At 37.1% G+C, this 18,396-nt stretch overlaps 1 protein-coding gene and 1 pseudogene across 1 annotated transcript; one reads left to right on the top strand and one right to left on the bottom strand.

The window, feature by feature from the left end:
- Positions 1 to 308: 308 nt before the first annotated feature.
- On the bottom strand, positions 309 to 1,638 carry LOC103326566 (uncharacterized). Its single transcript, XM_008228808.3, has 2 exons — positions 1,478 to 1,638; positions 309 to 819 (listed from the first exon to the last, which is right to left on the bottom strand). The coding sequence occupies exons 1-2, from the start codon at positions 1,560 to 1,562 to the stop codon at positions 629 to 631; spliced, it is 276 nt and encodes a 91-aa protein (XP_008227030.2). The 5' UTR covers positions 1,563 to 1,638; the 3' UTR covers positions 309 to 628.
- Positions 1,639 to 16,609: 14,971 nt separating this feature from the next.
- LOC148918934 (uncharacterized) lies at positions 16,610 to 17,257 on the top strand (annotated as a pseudogene).
- Positions 17,258 to 18,396: the final 1,139 nt, after the last annotated feature.

Below are 18,396 nucleotides of genomic sequence, written 5' to 3'. Positions count from 1 at the left end.
GTTATTCGAGAAGCTAATTTTATAGCAGATGCAATGGCGGTTCAAGGCCATGGCATAGGAAACACATGTTTGGATATATTCTCTCCCAGCAGATGCTTTTCATGCTTGTTTGGGATTCTTTTTTCCTTTATAAGATGCCCTATAGAGGCTTGCTCCTCGTTATTTTTCCATCAAGCTAGATCTTCCAATCCCTTGTCAACGTTGGAAACACTACTCTGGCTTCCAATGTTCACATAAAATCAATCGTAAATCACTTCATTAGATTAGGTGCACAACTCATGAACCAAATGGTGATCACACAAAACAAATGAGTCATCTATGAAACTCCATTAATATTAGGAAAAAACTTACACTCCTTAAAACTCATTTGTTGTGAGGATGTCCTCCTCAATTTTAAGTAGCCAAGCCATACTAGACATTTTTGACATGATATGTAGTCAGCAAGTTAAATCACATTTTAGTACATAACAAGGTGATCCAATCCGTACATGACAGAGACACAAGAACGGGCTTAAGGCGAACCCATGACCGAGAGTTTATAGATATTACTCAAACCATTACAACTTTATTGCATACTACTACCCTTACGATACACCTGCAACATAAGTCACAGAAACTAACAGGTTATCTAATTCTCGGTTTTAGTCTCAGCAGCACCAGGTCCCCCTTTGCCGTGGTGGCCGTGGCCATGTCGTCCATGCCCGTGGACATGCCTGTGGTCATGCCCATGGCCATGGACGTGCCTGTGGTCATGCCCATGCCCATGCCCATGCTCGTGGTCATCAAGAAAATTGTCACCATAGTTGACGGCACTCTCCTCTGATAGAACAAACAAAAACTTTATATTTATATATATATATATATAGAGAGAGAGAGAGAGAGAGAGAGAGAGAGAGAGAGAGAGAGAGAGAGAGAGAGAGAGCTGATTTAGAAATTGTATGTTCTCACTCATCTTATGTCAACTTACACTCTCTTGTATGTTAAAGTAAAAAGCGTTAAAAAACCAAAAAGGGAGTGGAAAAATCCACACCCAAGAAAATATGTAGAAAAAATAGAGTGTTCTTTATTTGATCATTTATCGATCATTGACCACTTCTCTAATAAAGGTGGACCCACCAGTATATATGTGCTGCCTATCTATATTAGAGAGGTGATCAACAATGTGGTCAATAAATGTGATACAAATAGCATTAGTCTCTAAAATAAATATCACTTAACCATCATAGATTAAGCCATGCAATTACAACAACCACTAGCCCTCCATGCAGAAAGAGTAAATTATATCCAGATATTCTCATAATTAATATATTTTGGAGCACAAATGCTATATATATCTAGTACAAATTCGAAGCATAATCATTTTCACGACCAGTGCACCTTAATTAAAATGTGCCTAAATTCACAAATCGTTACTGGAAAGAAAGATACAATTACTAATTTAATATATATGATTTAGATAAGAAAGTGAGAAACTCACGAGTTGGAGTAGCTGAGACCTCAGAGGAGATGAGGAGAACAGCAAAGACAAGACCAAGAAGAAGAAAAGCCTTTGAGGATGCCATGTTTTGCTTAACAACAAGCACGATAACGTATATATGAAAGTATGCAAGAGATGATTGCTGAGTGAGTATAATGTGGCTTGGTTCTCCCTATTTATAGACCTTTCTGAGATATCAGTGGGGTTGGAATGATAAGGAGAGAGAAGAGAAGAATTTGTGATTTTTTTTTTCAAATCAGAAGATAAGTATGATTAAAGGCTAAAGTGCCAAACTCAACCCCTATTTTTAATCTTTTGGTTTTGGACTTTATCAAGCAATGCTTTTTTTTCCTGCTTTTGATAGGACTACGTATTAAGTAGGCTTTTCTTAAAGGTGGGAACGCAAAAGCTAAGGGCTATTTGATAATCATTTCAATTTTAGTTTTTGGTTTTCATTTTTTGTGCTAGAGTGTTAGAGGAAAATGAGAGTGGGAGTGAGGATTGAGATGAGGGAGATGATGAAAAGGGAGGATATGGGAGGGAGGAGGAACAAAAGTGAATAAAAACTTGAAAGTGAAAACAATTTCAAATATATTCCAGTTTTTTGTTTTGTTTTCACTTTTGTCACTCATTCCTCTTATCCTCCCCTTTTATCTTCTCTCTCAATCTCATCTTCACTCTCATTCTCACTTTCATTCTCCTTCTTTTTCCTGTATACTCTAACACAAAAAATAAAAACTAAAATCTAAAATTAAAATGGTTATCAAACGGGCCCTAAGCTGTCTTGTGCGATCAAGTCAAAAGAAGTTGTTTTTTGTGTGATTAGTTGCATGAAATTGGATGGGATATTTTCAAGGTATGTGGCAAATGGGCTGAAACTTAAGCTGCTGATTCAGCATTCAGGTCACAGTATTGTAGAGTGATCGTGAGAGTCCTTAAATTGTCTGTTTTCATTCTTAATTTAGCATTTTTAGATGATAACAAAAACAAAAGGTGTTTAGGGTTTAGGTAGGAAAAAATGCACAGGTAGGACCTATACTGCTTCCTTTTGTGGTCACAATAATTAAAGTTTCTGAATCTGATCTAGTATTGTGTATAAAGTCATATTAATACAAGTCAATTTAATATAGATTAATCTACAATAGTTATCAATAAGTGGACCGTATTAGCTGTCTGCTTTAGGTTGGACAGTGAGGGTCAGAGAAGGGCAATCACTCATTCTTAAAACCAGCATTCTTAAGACCAAAGAGTCGGGTTGAAAGGAGGGAAAATTCTCCGTTCCTAGTTCTCGTGTAACTAAATCCTCTGAAACCACAAGAATCCATAGTTAGAATGGGATTCCAACTCAGCCTTTGGTAGCCTTTGTGGTACGTGGCTTCCTTTATAAGATTACATGAATGTGACCAACGCAGAAGGGTAGAAGATGAAGCCAAAGGACCATGAAGAAAAGCCATTCACACTTTGTTGACAATCCAGCCACAGTAATCTCTCTCTCATGTCCACAAACTTTGATGATTTGTGCTTTTTCAGAAGACTTTACCAAATAATATATATGCAAAATCAGGACCAGATACAATCCCAACTACTAAAGTACAAAGAGAATAAATGTTAATTATCTTCAATGCTCATATAATATTTACTCGAAAATATGGCTATATAGCTACTTACCGCCTGGTAAAGAATATAAATTTTTTTTTGGGTAAAAATACGGAATATAAATTTATAGTACCTGATATATTACGAATTCAATACTAGGTGTATCCAATTCATACTTATAAAGACTTTTTTGAAGTGAGTAACTTTCATAGAGTTGACAAATTCTTAAATATTTTGATAGAGTTTATAAAAGTCACTAGTAAATTAGCAAGATTTTTGCTCTTAACAATTAGCCTTAAAAGTATAAAAAGTCAGTCATTTAATAAGTTTTTTTAAAAGTCATTAACTTTTTGGATACCACTAAACTCTTAATGACTTCTTAAAAGTCATACTAGATACCACTAAACTTTTAAGTACTTTTTAAAAGTCAAAATTGAATACTACTAGACTTTTATAAACTCTTTAAAATCTAAATTGAATACATCCAGACATTTATGCTCTATACAATTCATTAAAAGTTTGAATTGGATACACCCCTAATTATCGATATTATCGTTAGAGTATCAAAAAAATTAACGATTAGTTCTAATTAATGTATTAGGCACCGTAAATTGATATTGTTACCTAGCTAACAATCTTTACTATTAGATTTTACTTTTTATATGCTTGGCATGGTGGCTTTTAAGAATGAAGACTGGCGTTCGCACGGTTTCTATTACTTTTTTTAATTAATTTGCATTGGATACTTCCTTTTGCTTTTTCTTTGTTGATGGTTTGCTTTGTAATTGTAGGCAGCCGTTGCTTCTCCATTTCACGTGGGGTGGCCGACTTTCCATTTTTCTTTTTTGCTTCTTTTTGTTTTTATATAATAAAATCTTCACGTGGCTTCATCCCTTAAATTTGAGCACTGAACATATGCATAAATTAATTTATAATATTTTTGGCTACTGCTCATGCTGAAAGTCATTGAGTGACGCGTTTCACCTCTATTACAATATAAAAATATAAGGCTTATGGCAGCATGCAATGGAAATAATAAGACAAATAATATTTTATTATAAATCACTAGGTTGTAGAAAAAGAGGTTTTCTTTATCTCTTGTGAAAGCGGCCCATATGATCAAAATGTTTTTTTTAGGCTTAAATGTTGAAATGGTTGATTTGTTTCAACTCTTAGTTCTTGTGTTATTAATTTGGCTAATTTAATCCATTTATTTGTATATTTTAGTAAATGTGGTCTTTTCCGTCAAAATTCTGTTAAAAATGAAGGAATTTTTTTATAAATATTCAAATTCAAATAATAATACAAATTTAATTATTAAAAGTCATGTTCTTGCATTCTGTAGCAAAAGAAAGTTATTGAGTTATTTTTCTTGCTGCAGTCACCTTCCTTCTCCACCACCAGCACGCAACCTAGACCCACCTTTTCAACCGAATACAAGAAGACGTGGGTGGTCTTGGCGCGAACAATGACGAGGGTTCTAGTGGGCTATGGAATCTGCAGTGTGCACAGTGGCGGAGCCACAACTGCTGGTGCGACCTCTTGAAGAAGAAGGCTAGCGCGCACCACGCTTCTCCAATCTGTCCTTATTTCCATTTTCAACATTTAAGTAAATGTCTTTGTCCTTTTACTTTTATTTATTTTTATATTACTCCATTTACTTAAGTTTACAATGTAAATAAGGAAGTACCCCCCATTTGAATTCAAATAAAAATACTAGAAAATCAAATTCCCACCAAATCAAAATATGAAAATTCGGTTTTAGTGCAAAATACGATTTAGGCTAAAAATGATGGCTCATTAAGTCAATATATACTTCATACTAAAATCCCATAAAATCAAGTTTTCTTATGTGATGTGTAAGGAATAAAAGCCGTCAAAAATTATCTTGAGAAAATGATTATTCCAAAAAATCATTTTTTATACTTAGTTAATATAGCACATCCGCTAAAAAAAATTGGGTCCGCCTGTGAGACACTGTAATTGAAGTCAAAGAAAAATGGCAAATTGCTATCTATTGGCCTCTGGACCATCACAAAGCATTCTTGCCCCTAGTAATAACAAAGTTTACACTTTAATATCTATCCGAAGCTGCAACTTCTGCCACTCTTGCGCCTCAGCCTGTGCATGCCATTCTATTTTTATTTTTTAAATAAAACTTAGGCAGCAGTTTAATTAAGGAATTTAGGGTAACTACATAATCTCCTCTCTCCTTCCTCCCTTTTCTATGTGATCTCGAATAAAATGATGTCTCAAATTTATGTGTTTAGTGCTTAAGTGAAGTATTAGATTCTTAGAGATGTTTATCGCACTAATTTCTAGTAACAATGTGAGTTTTTATTTCCATTTTTTTGCATATGTAGAATATATATGTTGATTCCATCCTTTTTTTTTTTTTTTGGGGACTTTTACACTAAGACCCCTTGTGTTTCGATTCCTGGCTCCACCACTTGAGTGTGCATGTTTGTGTGAATGCCGCCGACTTTTACTACAACAAGGATGATGAACTGGCAGAGCCAAGAAGGCTGCAATGATTGGCTACGAAGTTCTTTGCAGTTTGCCGGAGAGGAAGGCACGAGAGAAAAAATGGTGGTTTAGGTGGGGTTGGGATCTGAGTGTGAAATTGGGGGAGGCAAAAATTTTTTTTATTAATTCCATTTCTAGATTGAATTTAAATATTTAATAATTAATTACCGTTTTTTAATTTAATTTTAAATATTTTTTTCTTCAGTTTTAACGGAATTTTGACGAAAAGGATCAACTTTTGTTAATATATATATATATATAAACATATGGACTAAATTGACCAAATTGATAACAGGGGAATTAAATTGGCCGATGAGGTAAAATACAAGGACTATTTTGACATTTAAGCCTTCTTTTTATTTAATTAACTTGGTGCGTTCCACCCATTACCTCTTCCACAACTAGTTCCTATAAAATTTTTCAAAGAATATAAGTTATTTTAAGCCTTAGGTGCCTGAAAACCAAATAATTCAAAGATAAGGAAAATCTTGCGCAGGGTGAGTTCTTCTACCTACATGAGTTTCAGAAGAATCAAGAGATTGAAGTCAAACAAATTCGTTCCCAAGATAACCTGGCAGACCTCTTCACCAAAGCTCTTTGAAGTCTATATTTCAAAAGTCGGTATATGGTATAGGGATGCAACAACTTTACAAGCAATCGAACTGTTGAAGATCAAGGGGAGATATCAATTGAGGAAACTCCTCAGTTTTAATACATCGGATGTATGTGCAATGTACTCTTTTTTCCTTCGATAAGGTTTTTATCCCATGTGATTTTTTCTGACAAGGTTTTTAACAAGGCAACATTTAGCACGTCCAACATGATGTCATTGTATGGTGGACATCCAAGAGGGAGTGTTATAAATCCATACATTATGGGTTTATAAGTTATGGATGTCCACAATAATAGCTACTATTAACCTATCATAATACCATCATTATATATTTGTAACCTACCAATTATTGGCGATAAATGATTTAGGCATCTCTACCCCTATAAATAGCGGCACCAAATATGAATGGAATACAAGTTAATTTGAGCAAATTATACGGTCTCTTTCTTCCTCTTATTTCTCCCTACAAATTTCCTAGTTTCACAACAATTTGTCCTTTCACAATGAATTAATACTTGTGTTTTAAATTTTTTCTTAAATGAGTTATTTTAAAATTTAACTACAAGGATATTTTACTTTACATATATAGATTAAAAATGTTTTTTTAATCCCGCTAGAAATTGCCAAATTAGTATCGCCATGATAACAACAATACATACACGGCATGCATGCTTCTGTAAGTTTGTACTCCTTATTTTTCCATCAAGCTAGATCTTCTAATCCCTCGTCAACGGTGGAAACAATACTCTTGTTCCCAATGTTCGCAAAATGATATGAGAGGTGATATTTGCATTTTAATGGACCAACCAATATGTATTTGTGAGTGCGAGTAGGAACTCCCACATGTGCTCCAAAGTACGATCCATCCTATTAGGGGACTAAAATCATACCAGAGGATCCGTAACCTATTAAATTTTGTGCACAATTCATTAACCAAATGGTGATCACGCAAAACAAATGAGTCATATATGAACTCGAATAATATTAGGAAAAAGTTTGGCTCCATAAAACTGAAGAGCAGTTCCTTCTCAAAATAAATAGAGTTTTGACACTTGGCAAATTCCTTTTTTTTTTTTTCTCTTTTTTTTTTTGGAAGTTTAACTTGTGCCAAAATCTCGTTTGTTGTAAAGATGTGCTCCTCCTCAATTTTAAGGAGCCAAGCCATACTAAACATTTTTGACATAATATGCATTGAGCAAGTTACATCACATTTTGTGCTAGATCCTACCTCTGTGGAGAAGACTGGTGATGGTTCCAATTTGGGTGATGATGGGTTGGTAGGAGGTGATACTGTAATGAGGAAAGATGGAAATGCTGGTATTGAGAATTTGCGTGGGCCATGGATGAATGTTCCAGCACGACGGAGACCTAAAGGTGTGACTCAGGAAGTTGGAGGTAAGGGAGGTCGAAATACGGGTTCTAGATTTGATGCGTTGAGACAGGTGGGTGAGAATTTTGGGACTGATGGTAGGATTGAGGGGTGTGGCTACCCAAACTTGCACTGAGCAGCTGGGATCATTGGTTAGAGATGCTGGGAAGGGATCGAAAGTTTGGACTAAGTCTAAGGCTAATCTTGGTAAAGCTAGAACTGTCCTGAATGACATTTCTAATCTGCATGTCAAGGAAAAGGGGAAAGTGCAAGCTACTGTTGGTAAGGTGAAGGAGGCTAGCTTTTCCAAAGTTGGTCAATTGATGAATAAAAGTAATTTGGGTTATGAGGGGAAGAAAGCTGGTGGGATTATATCTTTGAATGACCAGTTGAAGATTTGGACGAATGGTCAAGATGCGTATACAGGGGTTTACCAATTTGGCCATCAACCACCCAACATAGCCACTACTTGTGCTAATACTGAGGCTGAGGTGGATATTGATGTAGATGTTGATTCTTTGGTTGTTCCTGCTCAGGAGGGCTTGATTCCAGCAGAGAAAATGAACCTGGCTGCAAGCCATGTGGACCATCTCAATGGGGTTTCGGTAGATAATATCTTCACAACAGGTGAAGATATGAATTTTGACTTTAAGGGTCAGCCCTTAGGTTCTCCACTTTTTATTGGTTGACTTTATGAATATTCTTTGTTGGAATGCAAGGGGTGCTTCAGGCACTAAGTTTAGGAATAATATGATGGAATTGATTCGGGTTCATCATATGGAGATTTTATTTGTTTGTGAACCAAGGATAAGTGGCTCTAAAGCTGTATCAATGGTTAAGTCTTTGGGGTTTCCTTGTTTTGAGATTGTTGATCCTGTGGGTTTTTCTGGAGGTCTATGGCTGTTTTGGGATGATTCCAAGGTGAATGTGGAGATCATTGGTACTCATGATCAATCTATTTCTGCGTGTGTTTCTTGGCCTGGACAGTCTCCTTGGCTCTTTTCAGCTATCTATGCTAAGCCTTGTGAGGTTAAAAGGGCTAAACTCTGGGAGTATCTTAGTTTCCGCAAGCTGTCATGATATGCCTTGGCTCTTGGCTGGGGATTTCAATGATTTGCTTCATTTGGATGATAAGTTAGGTGGAGTTCCTCGGGGTCGTTTAAGAGGGTTCAAAGCTTGGTTTGATGAGAATGAAATGTGTGAATTGCACTTCACGGGTCCTAAGTACACTTGGACCAATAAAAGGATCTTGGAAAGGCTTGATAGGGCTGTTTGCAATACCCTTTGGAGACGTGTGTTTGCTGAAGCTTATGTGAGGCACTTGCCTCGAACTAAATCTGATCATAGTCCAATTAAGATTTGCTTGCAGTCTTCACTTCGGTATACTCCTCATCTGCGACCATTTCGGTTTGAGGCAATGTGGCTGAAGCATGCTGAGTTCAATCAGTTTGTTTCTGAGAATTGGTTGGGGTCTTCTGGTTCTGCTCTCGATAAGTCTTGTGCCTTTGTTGAGCCCCTTAAGGTGTGGAATAAAAATGTGTTTGGGCATCTTAGGCAAAAGAAAGCAAGGGTGGTGGCTAGGTTGTCTGGGATCCAGAGAGCTCTTTGTAAGGGACCTAATTCTTTTCTGAGTAATTTGGAAGTGCAGCTGCATGATGAATTTAATTCTATCCTGGATCAAGAAGCTATATTTTGGCATCAGAAATCCAGGTTGAAATGGCTTCAGGAAGGGGATAGAAATACGAAGTTTTTTCATCTCACTACTATAATTAGAAGAAGGAGAAATAGAATTGAACGGTTAAAGGATGATAAAGGGGTTTGGGTGGAGGATGCTGCACGTATTAAAGATCTGGCTGTGGGTTTCTTTTCCAAACTCTTTGCTCTGCTCGAGCTACTATTCTGTAAGTCTTCCTTGTTTTTTCCCTTCAGTGACTGATGGTGAGATTGCCTCCTTGGTTAAAAATATTGATTTGTTGGAAGTAAAGGATAGTTTATTTGGTATTGGTGGTCTTAAGGCCCCTGGTGTTGATGGATTTCCTGCTTGTTTTTATCAACACCAGTGGGACTTGTGTGCTTCTGATATACATGCTATGGTGTGTGAAGCTTTTCAAAAGAGTAGATTCCCTTTGGAGCTTAATGCCACTCTAATTACTTTGGTCCCCAAGGTGGAGAATCCTCACTCTATGGTTCAGTTCAGACCAATAAGTTTGTGCTGCACGTTGTATAAAGTCATCTCTAAGATCTTGGTGTCTCGTCTGCGCACTATTTTGCCCAACTTGATTAGTCCCAATCAAGTTAGTTTTGTGCCAGGCCGCCATATAACTGATAATATAATGATTGCTCAAGAGCTTATGCACAAGTTTAAGTCAGCTAAAGGGAAAAAAGGGATGTTTGCTTGGAAGATTGACCTCTCCAAAGCCTATGATAGGCTTAACTGGGGCTTTATTAAGTCTGTCCTTTTGGAAGTGGGTTTACCTTCTAGTTTTACTCAACTTATTATGCAGTGTGTGTCTACTGTGAGATATCAGATTTGCATCAATGGTGAATTGACTGATCCCTTTTCTCCTAGCAGTGGCATTCGCCAAGGGGATCCTCTTTCCCCTTACCTTTTTGTTCTTTGTATTGAGAAATTGTCTCATATTATTGTTGATGCTGTTAAGAGAAGACTTTGGAAGCCTATCAAAACTTCTCGAAATGGTCCGAGTGTGTCTCATCTGTTCTTTGCTGACGACCTTGTGCTTTTTGCTGAAGCTACTCCCTGTCAAGCTCGGGTAATGAAGGATTGCTTGGATTTATTCTGTAGTGCTTCTGGTCAGACTGTGAACTTTGCTAAGTCTGCAATTTTTTGCTCTCCGAATACTTGTAAAATGGTGGCAAAAGAGATTGGTGCTATTTGTGGCTCTCCCATCACAGAGGATTTGGGAAAATATTTAGGTTTGCCTTTGTTGCATAGTCGTGTGACTAAAGGGACGTATAATGGTCTTCTTGATAAAGTGCAAAATAGGCTTGCTGCCTGGAAAAGAAAGTGTCTGTCCTTAGCTGGCAGAGCTACCCTCATCCAAGCTGTTACATCTTCCATACCTGTGTATACGATGCAGACTGTTAAGTTACCAGGTAGCATTTGTGAAGATCTTGATCGAATTAATAAGGATTTTTTTTGGAGCAACAATGGCAAAAAGCAGAAGGTTCATCTATGCCAGTGGGACTTGGTTTGCCGTCCTAAATGTAGGGGGGGTCTAGGTTTCAAGAAAACTGCAGACATGAATAGGGCCCTTTTAGCAAAGATTGGTTGGAGGATGCACACTCATGATCAAGGGTTATGGGCTCAAATTTATGAAAAGAAGTACCTAAAGGGCTGCTCTATCCTGGATACTCATGGGGTCTCCAAGCGAGATTGTTCTGCTACCTGGAGAAGTGTTCTCTATGGTGTTGAGTTGCTGAGAAAGGGAATGGTTTGGAGAGTAGAGAATGGGGAAAAGGTGAAGTTTTGGAAGGACAATTGGGTGGCTGATCTCCCTTTGTTACAGTATGCAGGGGCGCAATCAGGGATCGATTTGGACTGCAAGGTTTCTAATTTCTTTAAAGAAGGGTGGTGGGATATTGAGAAGTTAAGAGCTGTTCTTGATGAGGATATGGTGCAAAAGATCACCTGTTTTCCTGTTGGTTTTGGAGGTAATAGTCAAGATGCTCAGATATGGAAGCCTACTTCTAATGGCATCTTCACTGTTAAATCTGCCTTTCAGCTGATCCATGGGGGCTCTATTTGGTCTAATGCGTGTTGGAAGGGTCTGTGGAGTATGTCTATCCCGCCTAAGTTGAAAGTTTTCTTATGGCTTGTTTTCCAAGGTAAGATCCTAACTAATGAGCAAAGAGTTAGGAGACAGTTAGCTGTGGAGTCCTCTTGTTCTGTTTGTGGTTGGCACTCGGAAACTATTATTCATACGCTTAGGGATTGTGGGCGGGTTAAGGAAGTATGGCTTTCTGTTCTGAACCCTAGTAATGTCCATGATTTTTTCTTATCTGATTATCCTTCGTGGCTTCGGAGTAATCTATTTTCTAAAGCTAAGTGGGAAGGGAGGTCTCCTTGGAATGTCATGTTTGTCTTCACTTGTTGGTATGTTTGGAAGTGGCGTAACAAGTACATTTTTAATGATGCTGAGGACTTACCTTATGATCCTAGGAGGATTATTTGTGCTGCTGTTTTGGATTGGGTTAAAGCTTCTAGTGTGAATTGCAGGAACGTGCCTAGAACTCAGGTTATGCTAAGGTGGGAGCCGCCTGGAAGTGGATGGGTTAAGCTCAATGTGGATGGCACCTGCATGACTGTTTCTGGGAAAATTGGTGCTGGTGGTGTGATTAGAGATTGTGTTGGGGAGTGGTGTGCAGGTTTTGCTGTGAACTTGGGGAAAGGACGCATTTTGGATGCTGAAATCTGGGGTTTGTTTTTTGGCCTCCGATTAGCTGTGGCAAAGGGTTTCACCAAGATTATCATTGAAATGGATTCTCAGATTGCTGTGAATCTATTCCAACAAAGGGACTCTCTTTGTTTCCATCCTCTAGCTGCTTTGCTTTCAAACTGTGGGCAGATGCTTAGACATTTTGAGAGCTGGGATATCCAGCATATTTTCAGAGAGAAGAATGGCTTGGCGGATTGCCTTGCCAAATGGAGCCAGAATCTTGACTTGAATATTCAGCTTTTTACTTCAGCTCCTGTCTGGGCTAGCTCTGCTTTAGCTGATGATTTGTTGGGGGTCACTAGGGGCCGTTTGATTTGTTTTGATTAGGCTTTCAGGTTTTGTTTTGGGGCTTGGCCCCCTCTTTTTATCAAAAAAAAAAAAAAAGTTACATCACATTTTATCACATAACAAGAGAACACATTCCAATGCGTACATTACAGATAACACGAGAACAAGCTTAAGACGAGTAAATGATTGAGAGTTCATATAGATTACTCAACCAAACAACTTTATTTCGTACTACTACCCTTACAACACACCTGCAACGTAAGTCACAGAAACTAACAGGTTATCTAATTCTCGATTTCAGTCTCAGCAGCACCAGGCCCCCTTTGCCGTGGTGGCCGTGGCCATCACCGTTGACTGTACTCTCCTCTGTGAAAACAAACAAAAACTTTATATATAAAGCAAATACAATATACATAACTTATAACAATCATAGATCAGTTTGTATTTAATAAGGTGCAAATTAAGCCATGCAAGTGCAACAACCACTAACCCTACATGCAGAAAAAGAGTTCGAAGCATAATCATTTTCACGACCGGTGCACCTTAATTAAAATGTGCCTAAATTCACAAATCATTACTGGAAAGAAAGATACAATTACTGATTTAATATATATGATTTAGTTAAGAAAGTGAGAAACTCACGAGTTGACGTAGCTGAGTGAGTATAATATGGCTTGGTTCTCCCTATTTATAGACCTTTCTGAGATATCAGTGACAATGGGGTTGGAAAGATAAGGAGAGAGAAGAATTTGTGACTCTTGTGGTGATTAAAGGCTAAAGAGCGCCAAATTCAAAGACTAGATAAGCCTAAGAGCAGCCCCACGGAGAAAAACTTAGTTGCAACGGGGATAGTACTGTTTTGTTACCTTCGGTCAATAATGTTATGCCACATCGAAGTATTATCACAAATGTTATGGCGTTATTGGTCAGGGATAACACTATAGAAGTCTCTCTCCCCTCCCTCGCCTCTGCCATGGCTTCAACTTGAAGCTGTGCTACAGTGCTACTGTCCCTGTTGGTAATTATGAGTCATTAAGGTAAAGTAGAGAAAGAATATATAATATCCAAAATTGCAAAGTGGTTGCAAAATCCTAACCGTTCTCTAAAGTATAATTAATTAACGTCTCAAGTGGTTGCAATATCCAAAACTACAAATTAATATATTATTTTATTAATGAAGTAACATAAGTAAACAGAAGTTATTGTGTTTAGTATAATTCCCACCCATGTTTAGTACTTTGTCTGAAACCAGGCCTTTTTTTCCACTAATTATTATATCATTCTTATATAAGTATTCAGTAATAGGAACCAAAATCAATTTGATTACTAATATGCCTTGTACATAATAAAATATGTTTTGTATACTTACATAATAAAATATGTTTAATGATAAATAATCAAATATATTTACATTAATATATTATTCTAAGCATTCATGTGATTATTTAAAATAATTCATGTGAGTAATTTTGAGATAACAAAGAACAAGATGAGTTTATATGATGGCCTGATGACTTTTATTTTTTATTATTATGTTTTTTTTTTTTTTTTTTTTGTTGCCAAAGTTAGGAATACGGAGGAGGTTTTCTCACACACACTACTAAGGTGTCATGGGGGTTCGAACATGAAACTACTAGTTTGTAAGTTAAGAATATTTTCCATGAGACTAGACCATGTTAGTGGGTCTGATGGCCTTTACTCAACTGGTTTGAAAGGGACAATGAATTAAATAGAACCGCAAACTATATCGTTAATTTTGTTGTTGTTCATTTTTACCATTTCAAGCATTGACTGAGCATATATGAATGCTACCCTTGGAACGGCAGGGGTTGTAGAATTTGATTGTGTGTTTTTTCTCTAATTGTTTCAGGAAGAAAACTAAAATCAACAGCTCCTGGATGCTTGACTCGTTTTTTTTAGCAGCTTATTGCTTGATCGAAAGAACCTTTATTTTAGCAATAAACACTGAATACAAAGAAAAATTCACGATTTCTTCTTTCCTGCTGCAGGAAGAACTTGAAGGCAACGGAAAACTTGCTTTGCATGAAGCCACCAGTGGCGTGACTTACGAATCACAAAGTTTGTGATTATGGAGGACCCACTCTAAGAATATGGCCTAGTCTTTAGCAGAGTTGCCATTTATGTGAGAGTCTTTTTTGTTGAAAGATGCAATGGGTTTATTGGACTGGTGTGAGGTGGATTGAGCTCTCCTTTACTCTTTCTGAGTTTGCAGCACCAGGCCCCAAAGCACTCCGAAAAAGTTTAAGACTTAGGCGTTGATTTAGTTATCTTCAGTGGCTTCTTGCAAGTTTTGATGTACAACAGGTACTGGAATGATTGTGCTTGATTTTGTTGTGTTGGAAGTGCTTTTCTTGAAGTGAAATATGTGATTGATGCAGGTAGTGGAATTAATAGCGCTGGAGAATATGGTAGAGGAGGTGGTCTCTGGTGAAGAGTGGGTACGTTGATACTGTACGCTTGGCATGAGAGCTTTCTTCAATGAGCTTGCTTCAATGAATCAATATGAAGCTTGGCTTGAAAGGCTTATGGTGTGGGAGCAAGTCTCCATAAGTTTAGTAAGAGAGAGTGCTTTTGCTGCTTGGATTGGAATAAGATGTTGGAGGTGAGATGCATGTAGTGTTTTGGGGAGTTGGGATGGTTTGGGATGGTTTTCCATGTGATGTTCAGGACTTGGAGTGGTGTTATGAAAGAAGAGAAGCATGATGGAGGAAGGCTTGGGCTTTGTGTGTTTACGGCAGTGGGAGGATGAGCTTGCCTCGTGCCGTTCTTCTTCTGGTTTCGGTGTGTGTATTGCAAGGAGGGATGAAGGTCTATTTATGGGCTGAAGAATGATTGTGTAAGGAAGGATCCATGAGTATACAGTGTTCAACAATTGGTTTCTCCATGAGAGTGCGGTAATTACTGTGTGCATAGTAATGAAAGTGGGTTTGAGTTTTGAAAGAGGCTGGGAGTTCCCTCTCCGCTTACTCGTGTAATTAGGCTCAAGAAAGTGGGTATGAATTTTGGTACTCCCAATTAGCCCTAAAACTTCCACTATCTGGTCCTTCAACGAGCTTAATGAACACTTGTAATCATGCACACTACAATCCGCTCAGCAAGCCCCAAACATATATGTGGGGCTTGGGTCCACTTAACCTTGTCGGGTGATTTAGCATAGAAAAATATATTATTTGCTTGGCATGACATGTACACTATTTCTATATTTATTTAATGAATTAATTCCCAAAATACTGCTTGGATTAACGCATGACCAACATTATATGTTATATTGGACTTTAAATATCGTTGAGCTTCTCGTGACATTTTGGGCCTTAACAGTAATCTATATAGAATTCTTGTTGGACATAGACTCTTATCTCCTTTTTAGCTTTTACTTATTATTTATTTAATAAACGTGTTTGTGTTATAAATCCATACGTTATGGGTTTATAGGTTATGGATGCCTACAATACTAGCCACTATAAACTTATCATAATACTCATCATTATATATTTGTCACCTACCAATTATTGGTGGTAAATGATTTAGGCCTTTCTACCCCTATAAATAGTGGCACCAAATACAAATGGAATACAAGTTGATTTGAGCAAATTATACTGTCTCTTTCTTTCTCTTATTTCTCCTTACAAATTTCTAGTTTCACAACACGTTATCAGCACGAAAGCTCTTAGTAATGTTCTTCTCTATAGCTTACAGTCATCCATATATATTATTTCTTTTATCTACGAAACTCGATGACGGCTGATTTTTTTTGAAATCATGTTTTCGACATGATTTAAATTGTAGAGAGTATCACCTAAATTAAAGTATGTATGCTTATGGGTCCACCAATGAATGCATGAACATCTAGTTTGTTTTTTTTTTTTTGGTTATATGACCACTATTAATTGAAAACTTGTTTGCACCCATGCTGTAGCTAATTAAATCACGAGTAGTATGCAATTTTTTATTTTCTTTTTCTTTCTTTTCCCCTTTGAAGTTTTTATTTTATTTTATTTAAACACTATTATGATGAGTTTTTTTATTAACAAGTTTTTATTATCAGGGCATGAAGTTCTTCGATCCTCATAATAGATAAGGATCTGCAGTTCTTTTATCTAATCAGAACCTAAGTTTATGTGATTCAAAATAATTGAAGGCAAGTTCCTCAATTCTAATTGTCTAAACATCCCAAACCAAAAGTTTTGGTGATTATATTTATGTTAACTATATCAACAATTTTTCTTGATCTGTAACACATTCCATTTTCTTTTATATAGAAAATGTCGAACTTGGCAGAGCTCGAATTTGTTGCACTTGACATCTCTAGAAAGAACTACCTTTCATGGATCAATGATGCTGAGGTTCATCTTGAGGCTATGAACCTAGGGGAAACCATTAAGGAAGGCAATGAGTCATCCTCTGTGGATCGAGCGAAGGCCATGATTTTTCTCAGACGCCACATCCATGAAGGATTGAAGTGTGAATACCTTACAGTCAAGGATCCGTTGGCCCTTTGGGGAAATCTCAAGGAAAGATATGACCATTAGAGGACGGTTATTCTTCCTAAGGCTCGCCATGACTAGATGCACTTGTGTCTACAATATTTCTAATCAGTGGCTGACTATAATTCTGCTCTGTTCAAAATTAGCTCCAAGTTACTACTTTGTGGAGAAAATATAATTGATGCAGAACTATTGGAGAAAACTTTCACCACATTTCATTTCTCCAATGTGGTTTTGCAACAACAATATCGAGAGCGATGTTTCCACAAGTATTCAGACCTCATATCTTATCTACTTCTAGCTGAACAGAATAATGAGCTTCTGATGTAGAACCATCAGAAGCTACAACTCAAAGTGAAAATGAAGTACAAAAGATTGTCCACCTTCAGCAAATTGTTAATCAAATGCCAGATGCATTCACTCTGATACAGGCAAAATGAGAACATCACATATACCTGTAGCAAATACACCAGTAAGGATTGATATCCCAATCGGATTAGCCAATGCTGCAGCAAATGAATCATCTACTGCACGCTTGAAGTGAGGTAAACCCATTGGTTCGAAGGACTCAGCTCTTAGAAAGCGAAAATTGAAAGCATATTCCAATCCCAATGAAACGCTCATGAAGATATTATTGGGAAAGAGATTCACCTTGAACCTACAATTCATCCAGAGAATGAAAGTGTCATTGAAAAGACACAAGCCACTGAAAAGGAAAAGATACCTATTACAGAAATTTCTGTAAATTTCGGATGCAATGATGAATTGTGGGACCGTAGTGAAATGGTTATCGATGACATTTTTTCTTTCGCAATAGCTGCTGAAATTATAAAAGGTCATGAAGATATTGAACCACGATTTGTTGATGAATGCAAAGAGAGGCATGATTGGCCAAAATGGAAAGATGCAATCCAAGTTGAGTTAAATTCCTTGGAAAAACGTGGTATATTTGGACCTGTGGTTCAAACACCACAAGGTGTAAAACCTATGGGATATAAATGGGTGTTCACAAGAAAGCGTAATGAGAAAAATGAGATTGCAAGGTATAAGGCACGACTCATTGCGCAAGGCTTTTCTCAAAGGACTGGGATTGATTATGAAGAAACATATTCTCCTGTTATGGATGCAATTACGTTCCGTTATTTAATAAGTCTTCCAGTTTCAAAAAAACTTGACATGCATCCTATGGACGTTGTTACTGCATACACAAGTTAGATGCTAATATTTGTATGAAAGTCCCTGAAGGACTCAAGTTGGCAGAATCAAACACTAAATCACAGAACATGTACTCCATTAAGTTGAGGCGTTCACTATATGGGTTGAAACAATCCGAATGAATGCAGTATAACCGTCTTAGTGAATATTTGATTAAGGAAGGCTACATTAATGATCCCACATGCCCTTATGTTTTTATAAAGAAATCAAATTCTGGATTTGCAATCGTAGCAGTTTATGTCGTTGACATAAACTTAATTGGAACTCCTGAAGGGATCATTAAAATTGATGAATATTTCAAGTGTGAATTTGAGATGAAAGACCTTGGAAAAACTAAATATTGTCTGGGC

Source organism: Prunus mume, linkage group LG3 (assembly GCF_029339155.1).
Source record: "Prunus mume cultivar Tortuosa linkage group LG3, ASM2933915v1, whole genome shotgun sequence".
Taxonomy (NCBI): domain Eukaryota; kingdom Viridiplantae; phylum Streptophyta; class Magnoliopsida; order Rosales; family Rosaceae; genus Prunus; species Prunus mume.
The sequence above is the reverse complement of the archived record's forward strand: the minus strand, read 5'-3'. Positions and strand labels throughout refer to the sequence as shown.